Source organism: Phodopus roborovskii, unplaced genomic scaffold, assembly GCF_943737965.1.
Source record: "Phodopus roborovskii unplaced genomic scaffold, PHOROB, whole genome shotgun sequence".
Classification (NCBI taxonomy): Eukaryota; Metazoa; Chordata; class Mammalia; order Rodentia; family Cricetidae; genus Phodopus; species Phodopus roborovskii.
The window spans coordinates 3,292,018-3,319,618 of NW_026126417.1; the positions used below are offsets into that span (position 1 = coordinate 3,292,018).

General features: G+C 40.6%; 1 protein-coding gene across 1 annotated transcript in view; it reads left to right on the plus strand.

The window, feature by feature from the left end:
• Positions 1–27,601, plus strand: part of Ryr3 (ryanodine receptor 3) — a 506,993-nt gene that overhangs the window by 349,850 nt on the left and 129,542 nt on the right. The window contains exons 40-47 of the mRNA XM_051183787.1: positions 597–711; positions 2,157–2,286; positions 3,345–3,448; positions 8,049–8,184; positions 22,188–22,368; positions 23,329–23,437; positions 25,394–25,514; positions 27,368–27,537. Coding sequence (XP_051039744.1) covers positions 597–711; positions 2,157–2,286; positions 3,345–3,448; positions 8,049–8,184; positions 22,188–22,368; positions 23,329–23,437; positions 25,394–25,514; positions 27,368–27,537 — 1,066 coding nt within the window. The remainder of the gene's footprint in view (positions 1–596; positions 712–2,156; positions 2,287–3,344; positions 3,449–8,048; positions 8,185–22,187; positions 22,369–23,328; positions 23,438–25,393; positions 25,515–27,367; positions 27,538–27,601) is intronic.

The window sequence follows — 27,601 nt, forward strand, 5'->3', positions numbered from 1 at the left end:
TGTGTGAGTTTGTGTTAATTAGCTTAAAGGTGTGAGGGTTGACACATGTTCATGTCATTGCTTTCTGAAGACTAGTGTCCACAGACTTCGTGGTATCAAATAAGAAATTCTTATAAGAAAGATAAGCAGTCCTGTCATTAATAAACTGAGTACAAAGAAACACGGTTGTAAGGGGAGAAAAGTTCTATTCTTATAAGAAAGATAAGCAGTCCTATCATTAATAAACTGAATACAAAGAAACACAATGGTAAGGGGAGAAAAGAAGTTCTTGGCTTCACAGAAAAAGAAAAATCCTGTAATGTGGATGGTCTTAGAATTTATTATAAGCAAACAAAAAAAGGATGAAGGGAGAATTATTTAAGATTAGAAATAAACATTTTAAAGAAAAAAGTCAAACATTTAGAAATTATTTTGTGTTCCTTTTTGTGTCAGCTAAAAACAATTGCATCTGTAGCTGGTTACCTAGTACCTTATTATTTTTCTCAACCTATCATTTTAATGTTACTCAACCCAAATTGTGTTTGTGTGTTCTCATCCTGGATTTTCAGAGCAGAAAAGCAACAGGTGCTGAATTCTCCCTTTCATTCTCCTGTTAGGGACATAATGAACAACAAGGTGTTTTACCAGCATCCCAACCTTATGCGAGTCCTTGGCATGCATGAGACAGTGATGGAGGTGATGGTGAATGTATTGGGTACAGAGAAATCACAGGTAATGCTACACTTAGCCTGAACTTGACTCTCAGGGCAGGAGTGTCTGTTGCCTCAGTTTTTCCACTTGGAAGAGGAAAGGATTTTTACAGAACCAAAAGGATCCAGGAAGGGGGCCATTGCTGCTGGCATAGGGTCCAGCCGGGAATTTATACCAGTTTTCCTGAGATCTTGCTTAAATTGAATAGCTTCCTTTTGTTGCTTTTGCATGTATGCATATATGTAGTGTACATTCATACATGTGAGCATGCTCAAAGCATGTGGATGCCCATGTGTAGACGTGCAGGCATAATGATGCTCTTACACGTGGATGCCTGAAGTTGGCATAAACTGTCTTCTTAAATGGCTGCCCACTTTATTTATTGAGACAGCGTATTTCACTGAACGCAGACATCACAAATTCAGAGTCCACCTAAACAGCTCATTCTGGAGATCCCTGTCTCTGCCCCTGAATGGTGGAATTATAGATGGGCCTAGTCCCATCTTGCTTTTGTGGGTGATGTGGACCAGAACCTCAGTCCTCACACTAGTACCGGAAGCATTTTATCCACTGACTGATCTAGACTGCATGACTCCTGAAAGCAAAATGTGGAGTATGGTTTCAAAGGTTGCAGATTCTAGGGTACCACTATCCCAGGAATAAGTGGTGTATTCTGTTGCTGTGATGAAAAAAACAAAACAAAACAAAACAAAAAAGCCACTGACCAAATGCAACTCAGGGGAGAAAAGCATTTATTTGGGGTCACAATCCATCATCTTGGAAAAGCTAAGTCTTTCCACAGAACCCTAAGCACGTCTGAATGCCCCAGTAACTGCAGACGTCAGAACGGTTTCTTTGTTAGCAGGGCAGGCAAGCAAATCAAGAGATGAAGGATTGCAGCCCCACGCTAACTTGTACATTTCTAGTGGCAAGGGCCTTGGGCACTGGTAGAAGAGCAGTTTTTGAGGCCACATACTTGGGGAATGTTCACAGATGTTCACAGAAACAGGGCATGTTGCCTTTCAGACTTTCTTAACTGTGGGGACCACTCTTGTCCCAGAGAGCCCGAGTTTTAATGGACTAATTGGCATTATTTTCCTATGCCACCCCAACCCTGTTTCTGATATTACCCTTCAGTGCTCTAATCACTCCAGCTGGAAACAATTGTCATGTGGCCATGCAGTTTTGTGGGACATTTAAGGAAACAGATTATCACTGATAGACGTGTTCCTTAGAAAGAAAGATCTTGGGGACTATAGCTAAGTTCCAAGATTTTTGGAAGTCTCATTCTTAGGCATTCTGACCCTTCTATAAACATCCTCAGGAAAAGAAGTAAAAAGTCCATGTTCCAAAAGATTCATAGCTTGTGAGACTTCAACTTAAGACTCCTAAGCTTCAACTGTTCACGAGTTCACAAAGACCTCATGACGATTCTTCTCTCTAATATTCCCTGCTTCCACCCACAGATTGCCTTCCCAAAAATGGTTGCTAGTTGCTGTCGCTTCCTTTGCTATTTCTGTCGAATTAGCCGGCAAAATCAGAAGGCCATGTTTGAGCATCTGAGTTACCTGCTGGAGAACAGCAGTGTGGGCCTAGGTATGTGTGGCACAAGGTATCACTTCCACGTTTGGTCCCAAGCAGTCCACTCTCCCTCCTGACTACTTGGGGGCAAAAGGGAAAGAATCAACATTTATGCAATGATACATATCAGTGCAAAACGAGAGCCAGCATGTCCCAAAAACAAATGCATAAAACACCCTCTAAGGCCTGTAGTTTATGAAATGCTGCCTGGAACGGAGTATGTATTCTGAGGACAAAGGCTCCCCCAGCCCAGTCTGCTAATCAGTGAACTGAGCTCTTAAGACCAAAGTCATGGATCCAATCCTTTCCTGGCAGGCTAGCTGCAGGATTCATTGCTGGCCCACTAGCCAGCCAGCGAATTCTGCCCTTAGCTGCATAGCAGTCTGGCCAAGAACAGCTAGGGATAATGGAAATTGATAAATATCAGGTCAGCGCCACTGTGAGAAAGGCCTGGCTCACCGTGCAGCACATAAACCAAATGAGTTGTGGAATGCACAAACACATACACTTGAAATGTAAAAATCTCACTTTTGTTTATCAAATGCAACCTCAGGTTACCTTTTTTTTTTTTTTTTTTTTTTCTATCACTTGAAGTTTTTCATAATTGTAATCTAGGTGCCAAACAAACCAAAAATGTATCACAGACAACATTGGTAAACTCACAGGACTATTTGCTTGACTGGACAGTTGAGCAGATTAACTAACTCTAAGTGATAGCCCCAAAATTTTCCAAGTCCTTTGGGCCCAGACAATGACGGAGCCCCTGAATCTTTTGAGTGATCCCCAAAAGGAGACCCCCCCCAAGAAGTTTTGTGTTATGAAGTACTTGAAACTATGTAGTCCCAACCCATTCCGTAGAGTGATTTTGTTTTACTTAGTGTTCTCAATAGTATTGAGAGTGAGAAAGAACTTCAAATCGGGCTTTTCTAAAGCCGGGCTGCTGCCCTCTCTCAGAATTGCAGCTCCGGCCAGGTTTCATGTATTTGCTGCCCTCTCCTGTCCACCTCCATGTATTGCACTCTCAAGTCTGACCCGGGTGGCCTTAATGCTGTTCCTTTTTGCTCCATCCTCAGCTTCCCCATCGATGAGGGGGTCCACCCCACTGGATGTGGCAGCCTCCTCTGTAATGGACAACAATGAGTTAGCACTGGGCTTAGAAGAACCGGATCTTGAGAAGGTAACTTGTTCTTGGGGAGACATGTTATTTTTCTCCACATGGAGGGAAAAACCAGCCAACACCTAGGTTTCCATTCAGAATCATTCATGTTGGCATAATATGAGGGCCTGGCACCGTCGTGGAAAGGCCTCAAGGGTCACATACGAGCCAAGATAATCAGCTTCTCAGACATGTGAATGTGGGCATTTGTGTTCTTCAGTTCCGGAGGTCCCATGTTGCTGCGCTAAATGGAATCTCACTGGATCCATGTGGTTCCTAGAGAAAAGTTCTATGTGATCTAATTCATGAGTTCACATATGAAAGAGATCTGACAGGAGGTTGTAAAATCAATGTGCTGTCCACGTGCACACTGCTGCCCCCTACTGGGACTGTATTCACAGTCCCCAATAGTGCCGACCAGGCTGATCTGCCTGCAGCTGATAAAGTTATAGCGTTCCTTGACTTAGAACAACCACTCTAGAAAGTTCTCCATGCTTGATACTGAATTTTCTGTGCTCATCTTCCCTAGGGGCGCTTCATTAATAATAAGTGGTTTGTTCAAAGCTTATAGCAAAGAAAACGACCATAGAGGACCATGGTGGCACTTTGGTAAGTCTTCAATTGGAAGATTTTCCACCATGCCACTCAAGGGACGATTTGCTTGAGTGGACAGCTGATCAGATTATCAATCTGCGTTCCAAGTGTGGAGAAGAACAAAGGGGTGTGGGCACGAACAGGAAGAAGTCAAAGGCCACCTGCCCTCTACAGTGAATGGGTGTGGGATGGCCGCCACTTAGAGATAGCAACAACTGAGGGCTGAGCCGAAGCCCTGTGGGGGAAACATTCCAGGAGTGTTTGTTTAGGGCTCAGCCCGTGTCTAGGACAGTCGGAAAGTCAAGCATGGCAGAAGCATGCAGAGCTTGGGGGCATGGTGAGAAAGGTGACTTTTAATAATAAAAGTTCCCGCTCACACAAGATCACACTCCACCAGGCGGCACCCAGCGCCTCCACCAGTTAACCCATGTGGCCCTCAGGAAGAAGAAAAACACATTATTAACTATTACTTTTATCAGTATTGCTCAGAAGTTATGGGCAAGGAAATGGAGGTGTGGGGATTAGGCCACAGTCCTCATTGCCACAGGGTGAGTGAGTCAGAATTCGGCTCAAGAGCCCATGCTTATTCCGATCATATTACAGTACCTCCCCGGGGTACCACAAGTCACAGAAAGCACAAAGGCCCCCAGCAGGGGAGCCATACGGTATGTGGCGTGGTTTAGAAGGTTGCATTGAGGAAATTGACAGGAACAGAAAGAAGGGCTGTGCTGTGAAGAACGCTAAGAGTTATCTCCAGTAACACATGCATGAGGGGTGCTGACTTCAGTTAATATTGACACGGCACATGTGAGAAGGGTTTGAATCCAGAAAAGCCAAGGAAGACAAATAGCAGCCATTAATCAAATACTGCTTTGGTGCACTTGCAGGCATGCCCAGCCTACACTCCAAAGGTCACATGCAGCCAAAGAGAGTGTGAATGCAGTCCAACACAACACTTTGGAAACTTACAATATGATAAAAATTCTGTTTTGCATGTTTGTAACTCAGTTTCATAGATCTCCCTCAGCATATACTTTGCAAGTAACAATGCCGTCAAATGGTTAGACACTCCTGTAAGTTCAGGGGGTGGCACAGAGGTGCCTTGAGGTTCTTAGATGGAAATATCAACTGGGGAGCTGGCTGCATTTTCTGAGCTGCAGATAGAGATCATGGAGGGAGACTAAAGGCCTCTGGGTAGTTGAGATCCTTGCAAGGATGTGTCAGGGCCCTGAGGACCACTACCACCTACGGGAGTCACAGGAAAAAAAAATATTAACAACTAAACAATGGGAAAAACAGCCAAAGAGGGATGAGGAGATCCTAGGAAATGTTATCTGTGAGGCTGAGGTGAGGAATTATTTTAAAAATACATTTTGCTTTCTTCCTTCCAAATAGTATCAGAAGGCCCAAAGAACTTGGGTTGAGAAGGCAGAGAAGGGGGAACTAGTATGTTATGATTAAGTTATCTTGGCAGTGATGCCCCATCTGTCTGAAGTCCCACACAAACAGGTAGACAATGTCACCACTCATAAAGACTGTGTTGGCACAGCCATGGCAGAGAATTGTTGGCCAAGCTGCAGAACCATGTCCAGTCTGTTAAGATGAGATGATAATTGTCCACCAATAGTTTACTCAAGTTCTGTGTGAGGACATTGTTTCAGATGCATTTAGCTAATAATGAACAAGAGCCCATCATGAAACGGGCAGACTACATGTCTGTGTCTATGTCACTTACTTCCAGCTGGTCACATTTACTTTGTGGTGTAAGGGTATGTTCATCTTCTGAGACCTCTGTGACACATGTCCGTAGATGAGGTGACTTAAACATCAGAAGTTAATTTTCTCAGTTCTCCAGTCTGGAAAGCCAAGACCAAGTGCTATCAGCTTTAATTTCCCCTGAGGCCTCTCTCCTTAGTTTACAGATGGCTACCTTCTCACTGGTGTCCTACAGGGCCTGTCTTCCGCAGAAGCATCTCTGTTGTAGCTTTGCACAGCTACGTTTCTTCCTCTGATGAGGACACTTCCCTAGAAGACCCCTCTCTGCTTAGTGTGTTCTTCAAGGGTCTTTCCTCCAAATAATAACACTGATGTGCCGGAACCAGGAGTGTCGATGTATAAATTTGGGTGATACAATTCAGCAGAAGGTGTCTTTGAGTCATTCATTTCATTTCATTCTTTGGGGTCTTTTGCAACAACATCCAGGAGATATTTTCAAGTGATAATATTTTAGGAGAGGACAAAATGTAAGTAAAATTTTAATCATTTTTGTCAAATCAGTGTCAAATAGCACTGCTATTAGGACTAATTAAATCTCCACTATACCACTAAGGTGAAAGCCAAAGTCAGGAAAAGGATCTTGATTTCAATTAACTTTTTTCGTTACCACATAGAGAAATGTGTTGCAGTGTGCTGCGTATGTGTGATTACATTTGTTCTTTCTTGTTGTCCCCTCTTGCTGGTTTCCCTGCCCCTCCCAAATAGTCACCCACCCTGCTTTCATGACAAATACACTCCATTCTCCTCTTGTTCCCTCTTCTTCTAGCTCTGCTCTCTCCCTTCCCTCACATAGACCTCTTTATACCTGTGTGCCCTACACACAGAGACACCACCACCACACACATCACACACACACACCACATATACCACACACACCATACACACCACACACATATACACACGCACCACACACACATATCTCTATTCTTGAGCATTAGAAAAATTCTCTTCTTCTCCACATATAAAGTGGTGATCCAATCTTACGCAGCAATTGGTTTGCTGGTATTTGTCTTTGACTTCTGGTGAAAAGCAAGCAAAATCTGGAATCTTGTGACTCACAGCCTGAGTTCTCACAAGCTGTGTCTGGCAGTCTAGAAGCAAAGAGATCATTGCCAATCTAATTTTTAGCTTGCCTCCTTTTGGCCATCCCACCCTCAGCATCTTGGCCTTTGACTTCAAATGGCTGTTGTTGATTCAGAACTTGCGTCAAGACCCCCGATTACCCAAGTACCACTCAAAGACTGTGTATTATCATTGTCAAAAGAACACAGCCAGCCTCGGAGAAAGATTCTCCTGTATCTTTCTAACTTTCCAAATGGATATGTGCAAAGGGGTCTAAGACTATAAGAAAAGGTGTATAATTATCTGGGGGAGAGTTAAAAATATCCAGGCTCTCTCTAGCTTCTAGAGATAAGTCCTGATTCCTAGAAATGCAGCTCTCATGCCTGTCTTGAGAAGAATTTTAAAGTATCTCTTGGCTTTAAATGCATGGGGTTTGTCTATGCACATAATTTACTCTCCTCACCATTTTTAGTGTATAGTTCAGAGTCACTGAAGCCTTTTATAATGTTATATGACCAGTACCACATTCATTTCCATCGCTCCTTCCATTTCATCAAACAAAACTCTGCCAATTTAACAGTAACTTCCTATTCCTTCCTCCCTGCAGCCCCTGGCAACTGCCATTTTTCTTTATGCCTCTGTGGTTTTGACTGCTCTTGCTATCTAATACGAGTTGAAGCCACACAGTATTTATTTTGCATGGCTGACTTATTTCACTTAATGTATCTTCAAGGATCACCCACTATGTGGACTTGCCTATGAGAAGTGCCTTCCTCTCTAAGGCTGATTATAGTGTACTATCTGCCTATACCATATTTTTCTTGCCCAATTATCCATTGAGAGATACTTAGGTGGTGTCTCTAGTTTTAGCAGTTATGAACAGTACTGTTGTGAATTTGGATTGTACATCTGTCAAGACCTTACTTGTAACTTTTGTGTATAGAGCCGGGAATGAAATTTCTGGATCAAATGGTAATCCTATTTTTTATTACTTTTTTTAAAGAACAACTATCCTGTTTTCCACGGTGGCTAGTTTCCATTCTTTTCACCAGGGCTTGTTCACGGGAATCCAAGTTTTCTTTATTGAAACTTATTTTCTTTTTGTTTTCTGTTTATTTGCATTTATAATGCAGTAGTTGTCCTATTGAGTGTACAAGGACATTCACCACTTTTGTACTGTTCTTGGCAGGTGGTAACCTATTTGGCGGGTTGTGGCCTTCAGAGCTGCCCCATGCTTCTGGCCAAAGGATACCCAGATGTGGGCTGGAACCCCATTGAAGGGGAACGTTACCTGTCCTTCCTGAGGTTTGCCGTCTTCGTGAACAGTGAGTTCCATGTGCTCCATAATCTGGATAGAATAATTATTAACTATGGCTTTATACACAAAAAAGGCAGCATTTCAGCACTCTTTGTGGGTCAATATAACAGACTATAAAGATGGCTGGCAACTGGCAAGAGAACTCCCAAGAAGGAATGGGCCAGACAAGCATCAAGATAATCTAATGACAGATCCAGCAAGAAACTTGTTGCATTGACTGATTTGCCTTCTCTCTGTACCTCTTCTCCTATCACTTCATCTATTTTACAGAGTTGATGAGTATGCACCTCCAGGTCTTTAGACTAGTCTATGAGTAGGTAAGAGGATGAATGGATGCATAAGTGGATGAAAAATACAAAAATAAGTGAATAGCTATTAAGGTTACTCAATTCCCAACAGGTAATTGCCATGACAACCTTAAATATTATCACTCTCAGTACAAGTCATCTTCTGTTTATAATAAATTCCCATTCTACCAAACCCTTTCATCACACAAGAATAACAAATGGACATTGTATGAGACAAGTGGACTACTTTCTTGAAAAGTACATTGTCAACAAATGTTTTGTTACACAGCACTAACTCACTTATATTTGCACAACAGTTACATTCCTCTGCTCTAGCAACTAGATCCACACTTCTCCAGGAAAGCCCCTTCTTAGCCTTCCTAAACTGTTTTCTTCTCTCAAGACTAGTTTTGTTATATCCTGAAATAATGTTTCACTTTCTGTCCAAATAATCGTATTCCAGAATTAACACAAAATTAGTACATCAGGAGAGATGGAGAAGAAAATAAGGGGAATTGGGGAAGAAAATTTTTTAAAAATTCAAGGTCTGAGGCTGGAGAGATGGCTCCATGGATAAGGGCACTGTCTGCTCTTCCAGAGAACTGTGATTTGATTCTCAGCACCCATATGGCAGCTCCAATCCTGGGGTATCCAACTTCCTCTTCTGGCATCTGTGAATACCAGACATGGATACAGCATCAAGACATACATGCAGACCAAACATCCATGTGCATAAAATACATAACTAATAGATCTAAGAAATCAAGGGTGGAGAACAGCCTCAACCTCAAAAGAGTGCGTACTGTTCTTGCAGGGGACTGTAGGTTCAGTTCCCATCAACTACATCAGGCAGCTCGTGACCACCTACAGCTCTAGCTTCAGGGGATTTGAAACCCTCTGGGGGCCACCAAGGACATTCACACATGCATGCCTGCACACACACACACACACACACACACACACACACACACACACACACACGTACATACATACATAAGGAGAAAATAAATCTTTTAAAAATTATTTTTATGTACATAGATTGCATGACAGATGAACTGGATGCAAGTAGGTTGAATTTTTTTTCATCTTATCCTCCTTCATAGTCAAGATCAAGAAGTTTATAAATAGTTTAGTGTAACTGTCAGTTTGAAAGTATCTGCTGGCTATGATCCTATGTAGACTATCTGAATTCCCAAACTTAACTTTTGCTGATTAGGTACAACTATAATGAACTAAACTCTGAACCAAAATTTGTGGCCTGCCCCCCTTACCTTAGTGCTGTTTGTATCCTTTTACATTGTCTCTTTAGTACATTTTCATAATGCAACAAGTTCTAGTAAATTGGATACACTTATGAGCTAACATTTATGATATCTTTAGAAGACAAATACTGTGTTTGGGGCAAAGTACACCAACTTCTGCTTTAAAAGAATTACTGTCTTTTAAAGGAGAATATATGTACACACAGATCATGATCTTTAAAAATAAATAAATGGGGTAAGGCAAGGAATGAGCACTCAAAAGCTTTGAAAGGATAAGCATGTCCCTTTGAGGTGATCAGAGAAGATGCTGTAAAGCAGGCCATGACAGAGATGAACCTAAAGTATCATGTTTCTAGAAACAGATGCAGGAGAGGTTATCCAGTCAGAGAGCAGCATGCACGTGGCCTAGAAGCTAAACCACACTGTTCTCAGTAAACAGTGATCTGTCAATCCAGAGGGTGGCTAAGTGAATGACAGTAGTAGATGAGGTTTGAAAGATAGGTGGATGGTTGTAACAGGGAGAACATAAATGCCAAGCTGAGATGTTTAGTATCAATCTTTTGAGTAGAGAACTGGGAAGCCTTTTTTAACAGGAGACAGAGTGACAGATACTGACAAGTTCTGAGTGCAGGTTGGAAAGAGTTATAATGGTGAAGATAGGGATGGATGGGAGTAAATACATTTGAGATTTACTGTATAGCAGACAGAGATTGCAGAGAAAGAATTGCTGGTAGTGGTGGTGGTGATGATGGTGATGATGATGATAATGATAGATTGATGGATGTGAGTGTGTTAAAAGCCAAACTGAAATTCTTGGCTGAGAGATTTGAAGGTAGAGCAAAAAAGAAATCAGGATAAAAGAAGAAAATGGGTTAGCGTAGATAATAGTAAAATTATTTTAATTCAAATAATACAGACTTTTACTGTATGTAATACTCAGAGAGCCCCTAAATTTGACTATTAGGATAAGAGATCAATCAGACAGCAGGTGGAAACTGAATATATCTGAAGACTACTTGTAGTTGTAATGTTTTAGATTGTCTTGGGAGATTGTACAAAGACAGTTATATGGGGAATTTTTTTCAAGTAATAGTTTTGAATACCTACAAGACAAAGAGTGTCTCAGTCATATTTATATGGAAGGCTTCAGGATGGAAAATAGAACATCTAAAGTTCAAATCAGACCTATCATTCACTAGCTAGGTAAATTTAAACAAGTTAATGAAACCTTCCAACCTCAGGCTTTTAAATATATAAGCAGCAAAAATAATATCACATATCTCAGAGTTATTTTAAGTTATAGATGAAATAATTCACAGAAAACTTGATTATCATGGTGCTATAAAATACAGTAAGGCCTAGAGCTCTGTTATTTACCATTGTTTATCATGATCTCTACAGGAATTGGGAGACTAGTAGATTTTTGAGACTTCAAAGCACTCTGAATCCTTAATATCTTAAGATAGTTTAAAAGGACACTGTGACTACTTTCATGGTATCTGTTCAACAGAGAGATCCTCTGATCATTAGTGAAAGAGTAAGGTGATATAAAGAAGTATGGTATATGATGGTAAAGGTGGAAGATGATGAATGGTGTTGTAGATGATGAAGCTGTTCACAGTGAGTGATGATCTTGGTGGATGATGATAGTGAATGAAGAGTGGAGGAGTCTTTTGTAGATGACAGTGAATAATAGAGAATGATGATCTTGGGAGGATGGAGTGTTCATAATAAATGGCAGTAAATGATAGCAATAATGATAGATGATATAAGAGGTTCACATTGGGTGGTGGTGGCAAATCATGATGGTGAATGATGGAGAAGTTTAAGGTGGGTGATTTTGAATAGTGATTATTGATGATTTTGAATGATAGGATATTCCTAGTAAATGACAGTCAGTAATATTCAAGATGGTAGGTGACGATAAAGGTGTTGAGGATAGGTGACATTGAGAGATAGTGACAATGGATGATGTTTATTGGAATGATTATGGTGAACTTTGGAGGATGATTATTACAGTAATGACAGGCATATGGGGAATGTCCTGATAGTAGAAGATGATATACATGACAGCAGGTTGTAGGAATGTTTGTCTGAGGTTATTGATAATAGGGTTTTTTTTTTCAATTGATGGTAATAGTGATGGTAGAATACCATGGTTGGTATAGTAAGCATTACACATTGTAGAAATGATTAAGGCTAGTGATGGCTAATGATGATAGACATGGTTAAAGATAGTGATGAATAATAGTGGGGATAGTAACAGATGGTGAGGATGGTAACAACTAATAGTTACTAAACATTTACCACATGCCAGACTATTCTATGTATTTTATATACATTCATTACTAGAATACACAATAATCCATCTTTTTATATCAAGATAATACTATTGGCATATACTAATGTTTTATGTAGCCTTTCTAAATAAGAGTTTAATGAAAAAGAATTTCTTAAAGCAGATACTTTTCTCTACTGTATTTTGATAACCTTGTTTAAAAGCCTTGGGTTGCGTTTCTATCAACCTGGAGATGAAAAAGTCTATAGCCAGACACATGTCGTGTCTGGTTGTCTAGGATCAATCACTTCCTAATATAGGTCCTGAGAAGGAAAAGATTTCATACCAGTCTACAAGAGGGAAAGATAATCTGTGTTGGGTTTTTTTTTTTTTTTTCATTCTTGGTATGTTTCATCTACCTCTTCATTAGTCAATAAACATACTTGTGAAAAATACAGTTATTTCCCAGCTCTCCCAGGTTGATACACCATTAACAGTATAACATATATATCTGTCAGATGACATGTGAAGACTATGGTCATGGGCTGTAAGAAATAGTGAGATATGTTCTACAAGTTGTGTGTCTTTTGACTCAAAGCAAGAAACAGAGCAAATCCAATTACAATTGATAGGAAGATGACTGGATTCCTTGCTAAAGGTTACATAGCCCACCACACTTACCAATGTAGTGGCACTTGTAAGTGTTGCCATGCCAAGAAAGATGGTGTTTGTTGGAATCTGTAAAGTCAATGTAACAATGTTTAGAGAAGACAGTATTGAATAACATCTTGAAAAAAGAGACAGCTGTATCTTGTTCAATATCTTATTTTTTGAGATAATATAATCATATCATGTCCACCTTAGAGTCATGTAGAGAGGCTGTGTTGATGGATCCTGGAGATTCCTAGGATGCATACACCTAGTAGGGTCAAAAGTATAAAATGGCATCTTAGCTTTAAGGTTGTACAAGAAATAGGTGGTTGAGAGCCAACTCATTCATTTCTGTCTGTGCATTCATGGAGTTCAGAAGGCTTTACTAACTTTACTAACTTATGACTAGTACTAAAGACTTGGAGTGGTCAGGTCAAAAAATATATAATATGATGTCTTTTGTTCTGAAATTTACAATATAATTGGAAAGATATATTAGGCTCCCAAATCATGACATAGAGGCATTATAGACTTGTTTCTAGCTAGCTTTTTTTTTTCTTTTTAAACTTAACCCATTTCTATTAGTCTATGTGCTGCCTTGAGGCTCATTTGCCTCATCTACATGCTGTTCAGCATGCTTTCTCCTTGTCTAGCTGGCTGATTTCCTTTTTCTCTCTGCCTGACAGCCCTATCTATCTCTCCTCTGCTTAGCTATTAGCCATTCGGCTTTTTATTAGAAAAATCAGGTGTCCTAGGCAGGCAATGTAAAATAGCAACATGTCTTTAGGTAGTTAAATGCAGCATAAGCAAATGCATCACATCTTTACATAGTTAAGCAATTACTCTGCAATACAAATATAACACATCTTTACATAGTTAAACAAATTCCTATTCCACAACATTTCCCCATTTTTGTCTAGATAAAAAGGAAAGGTTTTGCTTTAATATAGTAAAATTATATACAATCAGAATAATTATCAAGTAAGAATTACATTTACAATATATAGTCCATTTGTATTTCGCAAATTCAGCAAAAATACTCCATTATTTATTCTATCTTGATGAATACAAAGTTTTGTACCTAATTTACCTTCTATCATAACTAAAGAAAACTCTAACTATATAGTTCTCAAGCCCATCAAAGACCTGGAGGGATATACTATTCTCTGAGTAAACAGGAAGTACAGCAAAAGCCACTTCCAAACCTATAGAAAATATAGAGACATGTGGCTTCCAGGACAGTTACCCAAGGTTCCTCTGCAATGCTGGTTCATCCATCTGTGGCCTACAGGCCTAGAATATCTGACAGACATTTCTATGAAGTGGGAATTTTGAAGGACTGTCCCACTCTGTTTTGGCTCATTTCAGCAGTCACTTTCCTTTGTGTCCTGCATGTCCAGTTTGAACAGTATACTGTCAGAAGTTGAGGCAAAAATAATTTCTTGCCCAAATGACTATCTTTGCCACATTGAAAGCAAACTCCATATGGAATCTCTTCAATGCTCATTATCCTTTTATGAAATAGATTGGTACTGCCAGGAGCAGATATATCTCACTATCATGAAAGGCCCTGTTAACAAAACATTTTAAATGCCATATTCTGTAAGTCTTTGAAGTGTTTGAAGACCATCTATCTAACTAAAATATTATTTCTGTATGATCTTTAAAACATAACTACAAGTTTGATTGTTATAGTTAACTATGAACCTGTATTTCTTAATTATGCTAAAGGGTTTATAATAATAGCTTTCAAGAAGTAGAACTTTACCTTACATTTTTAAATGCCCTGCATAGGTACAATACCTTAAACAAAAATAGAAACATATACAATATATTGTAAAAAAAAAATCATAAATTTGTATCAATAATCATAAATCCCTTAAACAAGAATAGAAACATATATACAGTATGTTACAATAAAAAATAACCTTCAATTTGTATCAATATACAAAAATCCCTTGAACTATACTAAAGATATATATATACAATATTATACAGCAAAAAAAATAACATTAAATTTGCATCGATATACCAAAATTCATACCAATGTATAATAGTTGAGGTTAATAGTTGTCCTTTTATCCTATATTCCTATATCTCCCCCTAAATAATGGCAAATATCCATAACCCACCAAATAACCAAAAACTACCCACCCCACACCTTGGGAACATCGACAATGTGTTCTCTGGACTGCTTCCTTTTATCTGTGGATAACAACATTCCCAGGGGATCCTGAGAAAATTGAGACAATGGTCAAGTCCTGGGAAAACTAGTTGTAACATTTTTTGTTCAGTCTCAGAACTGTTCCCATACAGAGATAACAGCATATCCATCACCTCTTTTGTAGGGATCTTTTTTTTTTTTTTTCTGGTTTATTTCCTTATGTCTGTAGCCAAGATTTTCAGGAGGTCTTCCCCCAATCAAACCTGATCTTTATTAACCTTGAAGGAATCCAAAGCTTTCATTTCCTGTGGAAACAAAAGCATAACCTCCCCCCCAATGTAATACATTGCCTGAATTCCATTTTAAAGTTAAACCATCCCTAAAGTATGTAAGTTGGTTTAATTCAGCAGTCCCATTTACAATCTCATGTCTCTCAACAGCATTCCTTTGCTCATCAGCATTCAAAAACTTCAAAGTCAGCACAACACCATACAGGATCCAGACTCCCTGTGTATTTCCCATCTTTACATGGCTTTTCCCTTATACTACTTTACTCTCTTTAAAGACTGTAGTATTTTTAAGCTATATTTTTTTCTATGACTGTCTGTACCTATTTTCTCTTCTTTCTTAAGCACCTTGGTATATTTTTCAACACACTGTCACCTGTTTTTTTGTTTGTTTGTGTTTTGTTTTCAGTCTGGACCTGCTTTACTGTACACCTATAGCATTCTCTGCCAGATAAGCCAAATCTTAAATTCACCACACTGCTTTGTGCTGATGTCTGGCTCTGCCCTGGCTTGGTCTGTGAGAGCCAGTCTTTATACCTAGGGTCCTGGCCAAGAGATATATTTAACTGGGAGCTCCATTTAACCAGGAGCTTTATTTAATTGGCCCAGCTCTAGGAAATTGGTGCCCTCACTGTGGCAGGCATTTTCATTTAGTGTGTTGTTTCTACTTAACCTGTCAGCTGTTCAAGCTCTCACCATACAGCAGAACCATGCCTCTACATACTATGAGCACTGGTTTACTAGGAAGCTGTATCATCCTGTTTGTTCTAGTTTTCTTTTCTCTTTTCTCTTTTTCTCTTTCTAGCTTTCTCAAGCCCTGTGTAGAAATGCATGCCCCATGTTAAGCACCAGAAAGATCTAACAAACTCTCAAAAGTATCACTAACAATAAAGGGCAGTTGTGAAAGGGTAAATGTAAACAATATCATCATGTATCCAGGAGACACTACAAACTAGGATAGTAAGAGATGGTAGGATACTAGGAATATTTGACATTTGTTAATGGAGGTTTCAAACTTAGCACATCTGTTACCCATACTTACTGATTAAAAGCTATGTGTGAACTTTCCAAAGCTAGTGCCACCATACTCACTGTCCCACTGCACCTCTTGGAGTCTCTATGCCTGAGAAATGAAAGGAAGTTCATTGGAAAATCCATATGAATTATATAAAGACAGATAAAGAGACATGTGACTCTCTCTGTGAAAACTCAAACTGAAACAACACAGGGGTTTAAAAGAATGAATGTGTCATTTTGAATGTCTGTGACTCAGACACCTGATATAAACAGCTTATTGGTGGAAAGGTTTATTTTGATTTATGGTTTTATAGAAATTAGTCCACAGTTGCTTGGCCTCATTCACTTGGGCAGAACATCATGGTGGCAAGAACCTGTGACAGAGGAACTTCTTCAGCTCCTGAGGGACAGATGCAAAGAGAAGTCAAGGACGAGGCAAGAATAAGGTAGCCCCAGGGAAGACCTTCACCTAAACCTCACCTTCTAAAGTTCCTGGAACCAAAGCGGGTCTACCGACTGGGTACCTGGAATTCCGCACATAATCCCATAGAGGACATTTCATATTTAAAAACAAAGATTAAAGATTTTTTACTCTACTACTTCTACATTAAGTGCATTGGACAGCAGTGTCCTTCAAAAGCCCTGTTTTGTATCAATATACAAATCACTGGCAGTGCTGAATATCTTAGCAACAAACCCACATATTCAGAATGTCATGTGTGTGGCTTTCATCTGTCATTTCAATAAATAAAATCATGAATCTAACTAAAGCGTATTTTAAAAATCATATCTAAAAGCCGTGTTTCACCAGTATTCTTCATACAAAATGTATGTCTGGCAGTCATCACAAATTGACTTTCATATTGAATAGATGCTAAATATTCTGTCAAAATGCACATCTATTCTGATTCTAGGTTTCCTTCTCATCTAATGTCACATTTTTAAAAAAGATGTGGACCCAAACTGTAAACACATAATTAACATTTTGGGATGATTAAATCCTAATCCTCCAGCTTCCATTGTGCCAGTGGAAGGAAAGTCCATCCTGAAGGACTTGGTTCATTTCTTAATTTTAAAATCCACACATATACTGATGTTCTTTGTTCTCTTCCCTAAGTCCCAAACTTATACTTTCCAACTTTATATTTCCATTGGAGGTCTAAGAGGCATCTTAAATGCCATAGATCTAAAGGTTGCATCTTTAATTATAACCCCAAACCACTCTTTCCTCAAGAATTTCCCATCTCCTTAATTTCAATAACCCATTTTTCAGATACACAAACCAAATAGACAGCTGCGTTTCCCCTCATCTATATCACCTGTCATCATTGAAGTTTGTTGATTCCAGGTCTATGATGTTTCTGAAGTCCATGTGCTTTCATCTGTCTCCTATCTACTGACCACATCCTATTCTTGGCTTTGTTCTTCTTCCACCCAGGCTACTTCAGTATAATTGGATCCAAATGCTAGGGCTCTATTGTGCTAGATAGTTGTATGTCAAGTTGACACAAGCTAAACTTATCTGAAAGGAGGACTCAGCCAATTGTGGGTACCACCATCCCTGGGCTGGTGATCTTGGGTTCTATAAGAGAACAAGCTGAGCAAGCCAGTAAGCAGCTCCCCTCCATGGCCTCTGGATCCGCTCCTGCCTCCAGGTTTCTGCCATGCTGGAGTTCCTTTCCTGACTTTTCTTCAATGATGAGCAGTGATATAGAAGTAAGAGCCAAATAAACCCTTTCCTCCCCAACTTGGTTTTTGCCCATGGTGTTTTGTCACAGCAATAGAAACCCTAACTAAGACATCTACTCTCCTATATCTGTCTGTGGGAAAATTCATATTTATTGTCATGGGATAGTAAGCAACATGTATGTATGTATGTATGTATATGTCTATAAATAGAGATATAGAGATAGATAAATAGATAGATAGATAGATAGATAGATAGATAGATAGATAGATAGATATCTGCAAGACAGTTGGGAAGTGCTCATGCCAGTCTGTGGGTCTGATAGGATAGCTTTGTCCCACTGAGCTCATTCTGGGATCCAGGCTATATTGTCTGGTTTAATATTTGTTCATTGTTCCTAGATCAGTGACTAAAAGATATCAGGCTCAGCGATAGTTTGAATTAATGCGAAAATCAGCTAAGACTCTCAGGCTTGCTCTTATCCTATCACAGTGGTTTATAAGCAGATCCTTAACTCCTCTCTCTCGGACCAGGAATAGAAGAAATTTCTTCAGTACTTGTGATGATTTGGTTTGTACAGATCTCCCAATCATATCAAAAGCAGCATTTACTAAGAAAGATGTTTGGGTCTTGGCCCACACCCCTACCTTGTGATATTCTGTTAGCTAAATTGGGTATTTTTAGATTCTTGCTGAACCCCATGTTCTATCTTACTCCTAGGGAATCTCTCTTTTTTCCCTGGGACTAATTGAAATCTGATAAAATTCACAATTCGGGCTCTTGTAATGGGAGCTGACAGTGGTCTGATTATGCACTGATATGCAGAGTTTTCCCTGGAATCATTCAAGCCTCTCCCTTGAGTCAAGTCTATTCATTTATTCAAGAACTCTTTTGTAGGTGAAGGTGCAGTTCGGGATAGACCACTTGCCTGACATGTACAGGCTCTGGGTTCAATTCTCAATACTGAAAAAATAAATAATAACCATTTTGTATTACTTATTATGTGTCAAACATTAGCAAAACACTGAGCATACAGGATTACATAATTCAGACACAGTACTCTGTCCTTACAAAACATGCAGTTTAGTGAGAAAAGCAGATTCAAGGAAAGGTTTGGAGTGTTTGAGAAGACCAGGTTTCTGGAGCTCTCATGCCTTAAGCAACTCCTGAAGAATTCAGTGGAGTTAAGTCAAGAGTTTATGACAAGAGGATGAAAAGAAATAAAACATAAGCATCCCGGGCAAACAAACTACCTAACAAAACTGTAGTTAGGACACATGGCATGAAAGAAGGTAATTGGTTGAAGATGAAATCAGTGAGCTTCCATTAATTGTCCCTGAAGTCTGACACCTTTACCAATGTGGAATGGAGTGAACCATTTCTATTTCCATCCAACTGCTCCCATATGTTAGAAAGAAAGTCGCACATAACAATGCTGGCTGAGAGCCTTTGAAGGAAGGCTCTATGGGCATCCACACTGTTGTTTAAGCTCATTTCTTATTTTGGAACTCAAGCAATATTACTGTGGCATGCCCTTGGGCAAAAGCAATTTACCTCAAATGTTCTTTCTCCTTTGAAAAATACCCTGAAGGTCAACATTTGGCCTCACCTGAGTACACTAGGTTGGCTGTCCGGCTCACTGAGCTACAGGAAATCAGGAAACATACTGTTCTGTCCCCACTACTTCATGAAGCCTTAACAAACTCCTCCTCAGTCCCCTGTCTAATCAGCCACAGTGGTTGGATTCTGGTTTCTTCCTCTAGCAGAGTACATTTTCAGCCCCCACACATGTCCAAATTAAAATAATCAGGGAATGGTTTCCTGGGTCAGTTCTCAGAGTCAACCTAATTAGCTAAGTTCTGAAGATGTGAGATTTGGATTAAAATGGGGCTAATCGGGCAAATGAACTTTAGATGTAATCTCAATATACAACTCTGATTTCTCAACTTCTGCTTCTGGTGCTTCTGGATCCCATAAACTCTGTGGTGCTAATTGCTGTGGGATGAGCTGAGCTGAATTCAGCATGCTGATTAGAAAATGTGCTGACCCACAAGCATATCCAGAGTGAGCTAAAAGCATCTGAGTGCACTCTTTAAGTCAGCTTCACTAATAAGGTTGGAGGTTCCCCCCAATTTTGACTTCCCATTTCAAACATGTCAAAGGACATGTATATGTGTTACCTGCTAAGAATTACAGGCTAGAAATATTTGAATGTAGTGACATATTTACATCCATGTCTAAGAGTATTACTTGTTTTATAATATGTTGCTCTTTCTGGTACTTTTACTGAAATTTCTGTCCTAGATGTCAGGTAGAAGTGGCATGCTGTTCTTTTAAAAACATATTTATATTTAATCTTCAAGAATTTCATACATGTACACAATGTGTTTTGATCAAACTCATCCTCCACACTCCACTCCTACCACCACCACTTTCTCTGCTTATCACAAATATTTTTTTTAACCATGTAGCCTAATTAGTGCTGCCAGTGTGTGCATGGGTTATGCTTTATGGATGTTGTATATAGAGTGAGACTCAAACAGAAGTTGTTTGTTTTGAGAAAAGTTCTCACTCTGCATTCCAAGCCAGCCTTGAGCATGCAATTCTCCTAATTCGGCCTCCTAGTTCTAGGATTATAGACATATTTGTGCCTAGCTCCTAGATAGCAAATATCTTTATGTGTTCTCTAAACTCTCCATGAAGAAATGAGATGTATAACACTTAGTGAACAATGATAAGCTGTTAAAATTCAGTTTAATGAAAAATTCTGGATCATGTGAACATAATTCTAAATCATCCTTACAATCCCACAGGTGTTCCCATTCTTATGCCCTAGTTTTAGCACTTTTAGGGATTAATCCCAGGTCTGTGAACATGCTAGACAAGTGCTCCACCACTGATCTATGTTCCCAGTCTTAATTATTCCAAGTTAAAAAAAAAAAGTTCATGAAACAAAATGTAAACTGTCCAGATAGTTTTTAAATACGTCCATCAATTATCAATTATTCCTCCCTCCAGAACATGGACCCTAAATCTTCCTTAAGCGTGAGCTAGACTTAGTGAATAATACCTAATGAATAAAATACTGCAGAATGACCATGTATAACCAAATTGCTACAAGCAGCCCGGCTTCTGCCTTAATCTCTTGATCTGTGGGATGTCGGTGGCTATGTCATGAGAACAGTCAAGCTGCCCTGCAAAGACCAAATCTGCCATCCAACAAGGACTGAGGCACAGGCCAACAACCATACCGTGAACTTAGAGGCTGACCCCCCACCCCAGCTTCAGACATACCTCCAGAAGACTGCAGGCCAAACCGACTCTCATACTGTAACTGCTTAAGCTTAATCAACTCCCCAACTCCAGACCTATGGAAACTGTGAAGTAGATGGTTATTGTTTTGGACTAGACGATATGAGATATGTCTTCAGAGGAATTAATGTTATAGTCTATCAAAATGCATACTTCTTATGTAGTTCATCCCCCCCAACCCCACAAAGTACTTAATGATTCTGAAGAAAGGTGTTGTTCTTTAGGCTTCATGTAATACACATAAGGAAAACAATGCCTTAGAGCCTGACTCAGGGATCACATTCTCAAACACAAACTAGGATTTCACCCAAGAAAGAAGGTATGCTTTATAAATTGTTTGAGCAAGCTGTAACACTGCCTTGGAATGTAAACACTGGTTCTGAGACTCAACAGCTCTCCCTTTAGAATTGTCCCTTTCCTTTATCACTGTCCAGTTCATCCTTGGATCCTCCAAAGAGAAATGCAAAGAGAGCATAGCGCTCTGCCCTGTCCCTTCCCTCAGAGCTATTATTAGAAAAGTTTATCCAGCAGATTCTTCGTCCTAATCAATGACTTCAGATATCATGAATCTGCCCTACAAAGCCAAGTTGTTCTGGGTTATGTATGTGACTCCATGAGAGTCTTCAAGGGAAGAACTATGGTATCATTTCCCTACACCAGCTGAGGCATGCTAGCTTGAGTTATCGTCTTACCTCCTTTCAACAAAGGAAGCCGAGTATTAACTCTGCAGGCACTCAGTAAGATATGAGGCTCTTTAGTCCTCAGGTCACTTGTAAATGAACTTGTAACAGCAGATTGAGTGGTATAGACACCCTCTGAGGGCTTCAACATGGTGGGGTCATCTCAGAGGCGAAGAAAAAGATTCTATTCCTAAAGGCCAGTTGTGTAATGAACAGATCCAGCCTCATTTATCGGAGGTCACCTTTCCTTCATCAATATTTCCTCATAATATGAACAGGTGACTAAGCAAATGAAATGCTGCTCTCCCAGCTCATCGGCTACAAATAACTTCGAGATTGTCCTTTCCAGTGGGAAGGACACACACCAGGCCTCTCTCTTCCTCAGGTGAAAGTGTGGAGGAAAATGCCAGTGTTGTGGTCAAGCTGCTCATCAGACGTCCTGAGTGCTTTGGCCCAGCGCTGAGGGGTGAAGGAGGAAATGGACTGCTGGCTGCCATGCAGGGGGCTATTAAGATCTCAGAGAACCCTGCACTCGATCTCCCCTCCCAGGGTTACAAGACAGAAATGTAAGTGAATTACTCCAGTGTGTGGGTGGGTGGTAGGCTGCCAAACACTGTCAGTTGCTGAATCTCTAGGGTGGGCTCGGGAAGTCTTCCTGGTAGAAGGAGCACAGATGTTTTGTGTGGTTAAAACACTTCAAATCGCTTTGTCAGGCCCATTATTGTTATGACTTGCCCAGAGCGCCTAGGGGTCAGTGCCAGCTTCTTCCATTTCTTTAGAGCATTAGGCACAGCTGGCAAACCACTGAGGCAGCAAAGCCTTCTAGTTTCTGCAGAACCTGCCTACAGTGTCACCTCGGGAGGATTTCTCAGGAAAGAGTGTTGAGTGTTTGAATTCCTTGCAGATGACTGTGGGGTTCAAAGGTTCAGAGTTTAGGGGGCCCAGTGTCTGATTGCCTTGTCACTTTCCCTTTATCGTGCCCAGTAGCCGTCTCACATTTCTATATCTAGTTTATACCACATACTCTACAGAATGTGTGTGACCTCCCAGAGTTGACTTTCCAAACGATTAGCTTTTTCCCCTTTGTCACCAGTTCTGACAGATTACTTAGTAGGCCAGAGAGAACTCAAAATATGTTTGCCTCAACTTTCTTGTATAACATGAGATAAAACCAAAACCCTAAGTAATCCAGTTTAATAACCTCATAGCCAGAATGTAAACATAGCTCTCCTGACCCCTTGTCCAACTGACTTTCCATGACCTTCAGAGAGGAAGAAGGAATGAATGAATGAATGGTAGATAGTACCGAAACACATGTTTCAAGGTTTGTGGGGTCCTAAAGCTACCATAGAAAAGCATTTGGGTCCTTTCAGTGTAATGAAGAAAACAACCTCATCAGCTTCTAAAGTGGGAAGTTGTGAGGGAAAGTTAGTGGAACCCGAATGGGATGAGTTTAATAAGCGGTGCCTGCCTAACAGCATGGCAGTCTCTCCCACACCCTCCCCATGCTGATTCTTTCTCTGCAGCTCAGAGGACGAGGAAGAGGAGGAAGAGATTGTGCATATGGGCAATGCAATTATGTCGTTTTACTCAGCTCTCATAGATCTACTGGGTCGCTGTGCTCCTGAGATGCATGTAAGTGATGGTTTGCTGACAGCAGAGAACTCAAGATGGAGTTCCTTCATCTGTGCATGGAATTCACTAGCAAGCTTCTCTCTGAGTTCCTTTAGCTAAGGCCATAGTTTCCACTTCAAATGCCTGAATGCTCCACTTTCTAAGGAAGAAAGTGTGAGTGCATTGTGCATGCGCTTCTCCTTGCTACTATCTGGGTATCGCCTCTACACATTTTGTTTACAAAGCCTTCCCAGATGAGGCTTCCACGTCTCTCAGCTTGGCCAAAATGTGACTACCCTGATTTTTGGCTAAGCCATTGTGAATTGCCACTTGAGTGCCATTAGGGACACTCTGTGTGGGAAATACTGTTGTGCTGAACATGGCTTTGGGCTCTAGGAAGGAGTCTGGAGTTTTGCAGGCACACACACAAAGATGGCTCTGTCTGATGCAATGTCTTCTCAGACCTCCAGTTTGGGTCTAAAAAGTGTTCGTTCCCTTCCGTTTTTCACCCCTGCTGATGGAATAGTTGGTGTTAAAAAGGCCTCACTCTGGAATTAAGATGAAATACTCTTCTTAGGAAGAAAAAGCTAAATCTTGGTGTTAGAGGCTGATGAGAATCTCTAGGATTCCAGTTCCTCCTTGATATACTTGTCCTACCTCACAGCCTGCCTTTACATGTCAGCTTCTTCAAGCAAAGAGAGGAACTCTGAGGAAGCCAGAGATGCAGCAGGGTGCCTATACCTTGGAGAAGTGTCAGACTCTTTTTGTTCATACTCTGGTTCTCTTGATCACTTAGTATTACTTCCAGAAGCAAGTTACAAAGCTGGCATGTTCTCAAAAAGACAGCATGGGAGAGCTAATTCACCAGAGCCTGCCTGAGGAGGAAATAAATACCTCCCTTCTGCCTACCACCTCCCTGCCCCAACCCATTCACACGCATGTGCACACACACACACACACACACACACACATGCACACATGTGCTTGTGCATGCACAGACCTACACCTTTTCAGTACCCCTCCCTGGCCCCTGGGGGTAAGCTGCATCATTACTGACAGCCCACTGGAAAGAGGTGGCAGGCAGGTAGGTGAATAGGCTCCTCCTTTCTCTGGGGCCACTGAGCCCCATGTCTCAGAATGAATGCATCAGCCCACCTGGGGTATGCTGTGTTCCTGAATAGTTACTTCACAGCAGAAGGTCCTCTGCCCCCTCTTCAGAGACCTCTGCTACAGGAAGACGGACATGTATATTTGTGTAAATGCTGCTTGACCAATTGGTATGTGTATGAATGAATAAACCTAGCCTCCCTGGGATGACTCCAAGGAAACACTAAAATTGTCTTTGACAATGTCTAGACTCTTCCTGCCCACCCCAACATTCTTCAAACTCAGAAGAAATTGAAATTTGTAAGTCATTTTCTCATGGGCTACAATTCTGGAATCTGGTATTGTTAATACATTGTCAGCACCTCTGACATGGCTGGGAGGCTCCCTGCTGAGAGTTGATACCTTAACTCAGTTAACTGTGATTCTTATTTGATAACTGTTATGCGATATATTTTGCTATGTTAAGGTTAAAACCCTTGTTTTTATTTAGACAGAAAAGAGGAGATGATGGGAGATGTCATTCTGTATATGTTTCTCATACTGGTTAATAATAAAGCACTGTTGGCCAATAGGAAAGGAAGATAGGAGGGACTAGGAGACAAGGAGGAAAGAGGAAGTAGTAGGGAGGAGTCAAGATGGAGAGTCTGAAGAAAGCAGTATGTGACATTGAATAAGCCCTTAAAGGACTCACTCCCTCCATCTCCCTTCAAGAGTAAGTTTCCCTTTTTCTGTGACCACACATATCAACAGCAATTGGGGGAACTCTGAAACAGCCCCCTGCTGGTAGGACTGTTATACTGCCATAGGTTAGGAGGTGCAGTGTGGCTGGTGTGGGAGCTTCATCTGTCCAATCTCTTTCCTGTGTGACAGCTCATCCAAACAGGGAAAGGGGAAGCCATCCGGATCCGGTCCATCCTGCGCTCTCTGGTCCCCACAGAAGATCTGGTTGGAATCATCAGCATTCCCCTGAAACTGCCATCCCTAAACAAAGGTAAGAAGCAACCTTAGGCTGAGCCTGCCCTCCAGTACAGCAGGACTCTGCCAGATGGCAGTACAGGCTCCTGGGGAAATGCCTTGCTCTTTTTCCAATGATGAGTTTTCTGTAGACTTAACCTAGTTCCTTTTTCATCTGCTTCACTGTGTCAGGATGGCCAAATCTGTGGCCCTCAGGTACAGACTGACCTCACCATTCTGGGGCCAGGGACCACGTTAACCTTCTGAAGGGTGATTAAAATGAGTAGGTGACAGCCCTTAGCATGGCCTGACTTCTCCCTTGTCAGTGTGCCCTAAGAGAGTGAAGCAGCCAGTAGACATGTGGGCTGTCTTCTGCCACAGACCTGAAAGACCTCACAGCCCAGGATAATAAGTTTCCCCCAATGCTACTTGTGTCATTTGACGCCAATCATACCCAAAGCATTCTGATTCTGAGTCACCCTCCCTGGTCATCAAGCACATGATGGGATTAAAAAGATAACAAGAGTCTGACTATTGGCAGCGCTTCCCAAATTGCCATTGCATGGAACACCTTCAAAGGATATTCTAATATACTTAGTAGTAGGGGCTCATAGACAAATAAATATGGAAATTGTTGTGGAATATGCATTTTATAAAGTGTCCAAGAATATGTGCCACTTTCACAACTTCACAAAGCACAGTTGAATAATAGTGTGTCTGAGAAAACAGGATAAATAGATGTCAAACTCCATGTTTCCCAATGATGCCGTGCTTTCTTTTAGCACAAACACTTGCTGAATCCGACAGAACTAGTATTCATCAAGGCTGCGTATGAACTAAGTCAGCCTCAGACAACCAGCTCCCAGGCTGCCGTGGTGCCCTTTCCTCCTTCCAGAGTATGCAGGCCTCTTGGCAGAAGGAGCCCTGAGATGAACAGCACTCCAGGCCTGTGCCTCTGGTGATGCCTTAGGAAGTCTACTCCAGTTCAGTACTCGCACACACTATGACTCTTCCTGGTCATTTGGGGATGTTCTTTTCTACTTTTTGGTGCAACACCAGAGAGAAAGGGCTGGTTTTTCGTCCTCCCTAAAAATACCTTTTATTCTCCAAGCAGTTTTGTTTTCCCTATGGATTCCTCACTTCATCCTTGAGCCAGGTTTTGGGTTTTTTGTTTGTTTGTTTGTTTTGTTTTGTTTTCATTCAGATAAGACTAAAATGACATGGTAATTTGGTCTATGTATCACCTAGGGCAGACACTGAAGGAGTACTTGCTATGTGGTGTGATGACTACAGACATGACATATTATGAAATTTAATCTGCTTTTGTAGCATTTTACCCCTCGCAGTCCTATATCATCCCCCCCCCAAAGAGCAATCTCTCAAGCCTTGATTTCCTAGAGATTTCCCTTTTTTGTAGGATAAATATTCCCACAGCAGGTAGTTTCATACTATCAGAGCGGTATCACAGAACATGGAGTTGGAAAGAGAAGGCATAAAGCACACCATTATATTGTATTGCATTATATACTGAATTTCAATACAATATATATTCAATATATTCAATACAATCATATATATTGTATTTAAATATATAAATTACAGCTGGTATACTTTACAGTAAAATTAGAACTTAATAAACTGTGACTGTGGGTTACCTTCAAAAATACAATCTACTTCATTGTAAATTTAAACTTTTAATAAACATGCATTTAATAATCGGCTCATAGAAATTTGAAAGTTGTTTCTCCAACCCTAGTTTAAGCTGCTTCCAACTTAGTTCTTTCTAAACTTCCTGTTGCCCATCACAACATGCTGTAGACAGACAAGGTCTGTGTTGTGTTCTCAAACTGTGAAGACGGGGAACAGGAAACGGTGTGTTTTGTCTTTCAGATGGATCAGTCAGCGAGCCAGACATGGCAGCCAACTTCTGCCCTGACCACAAGGCACCCATGGTGCTGTTCTTGGACCGTGTCTATGGCATTAAAGATCAAACCTTCCTGCTCCACTTGCTGGAAGTTGGGTTTTTACCTGACTTGCGAGCATCTGCATCTCTAGATACAGTAAGTAGAAAAAATAAAGGATATAGAAGAGAATTCCCCTCATTGTTAAGTTAATGATGTTGGA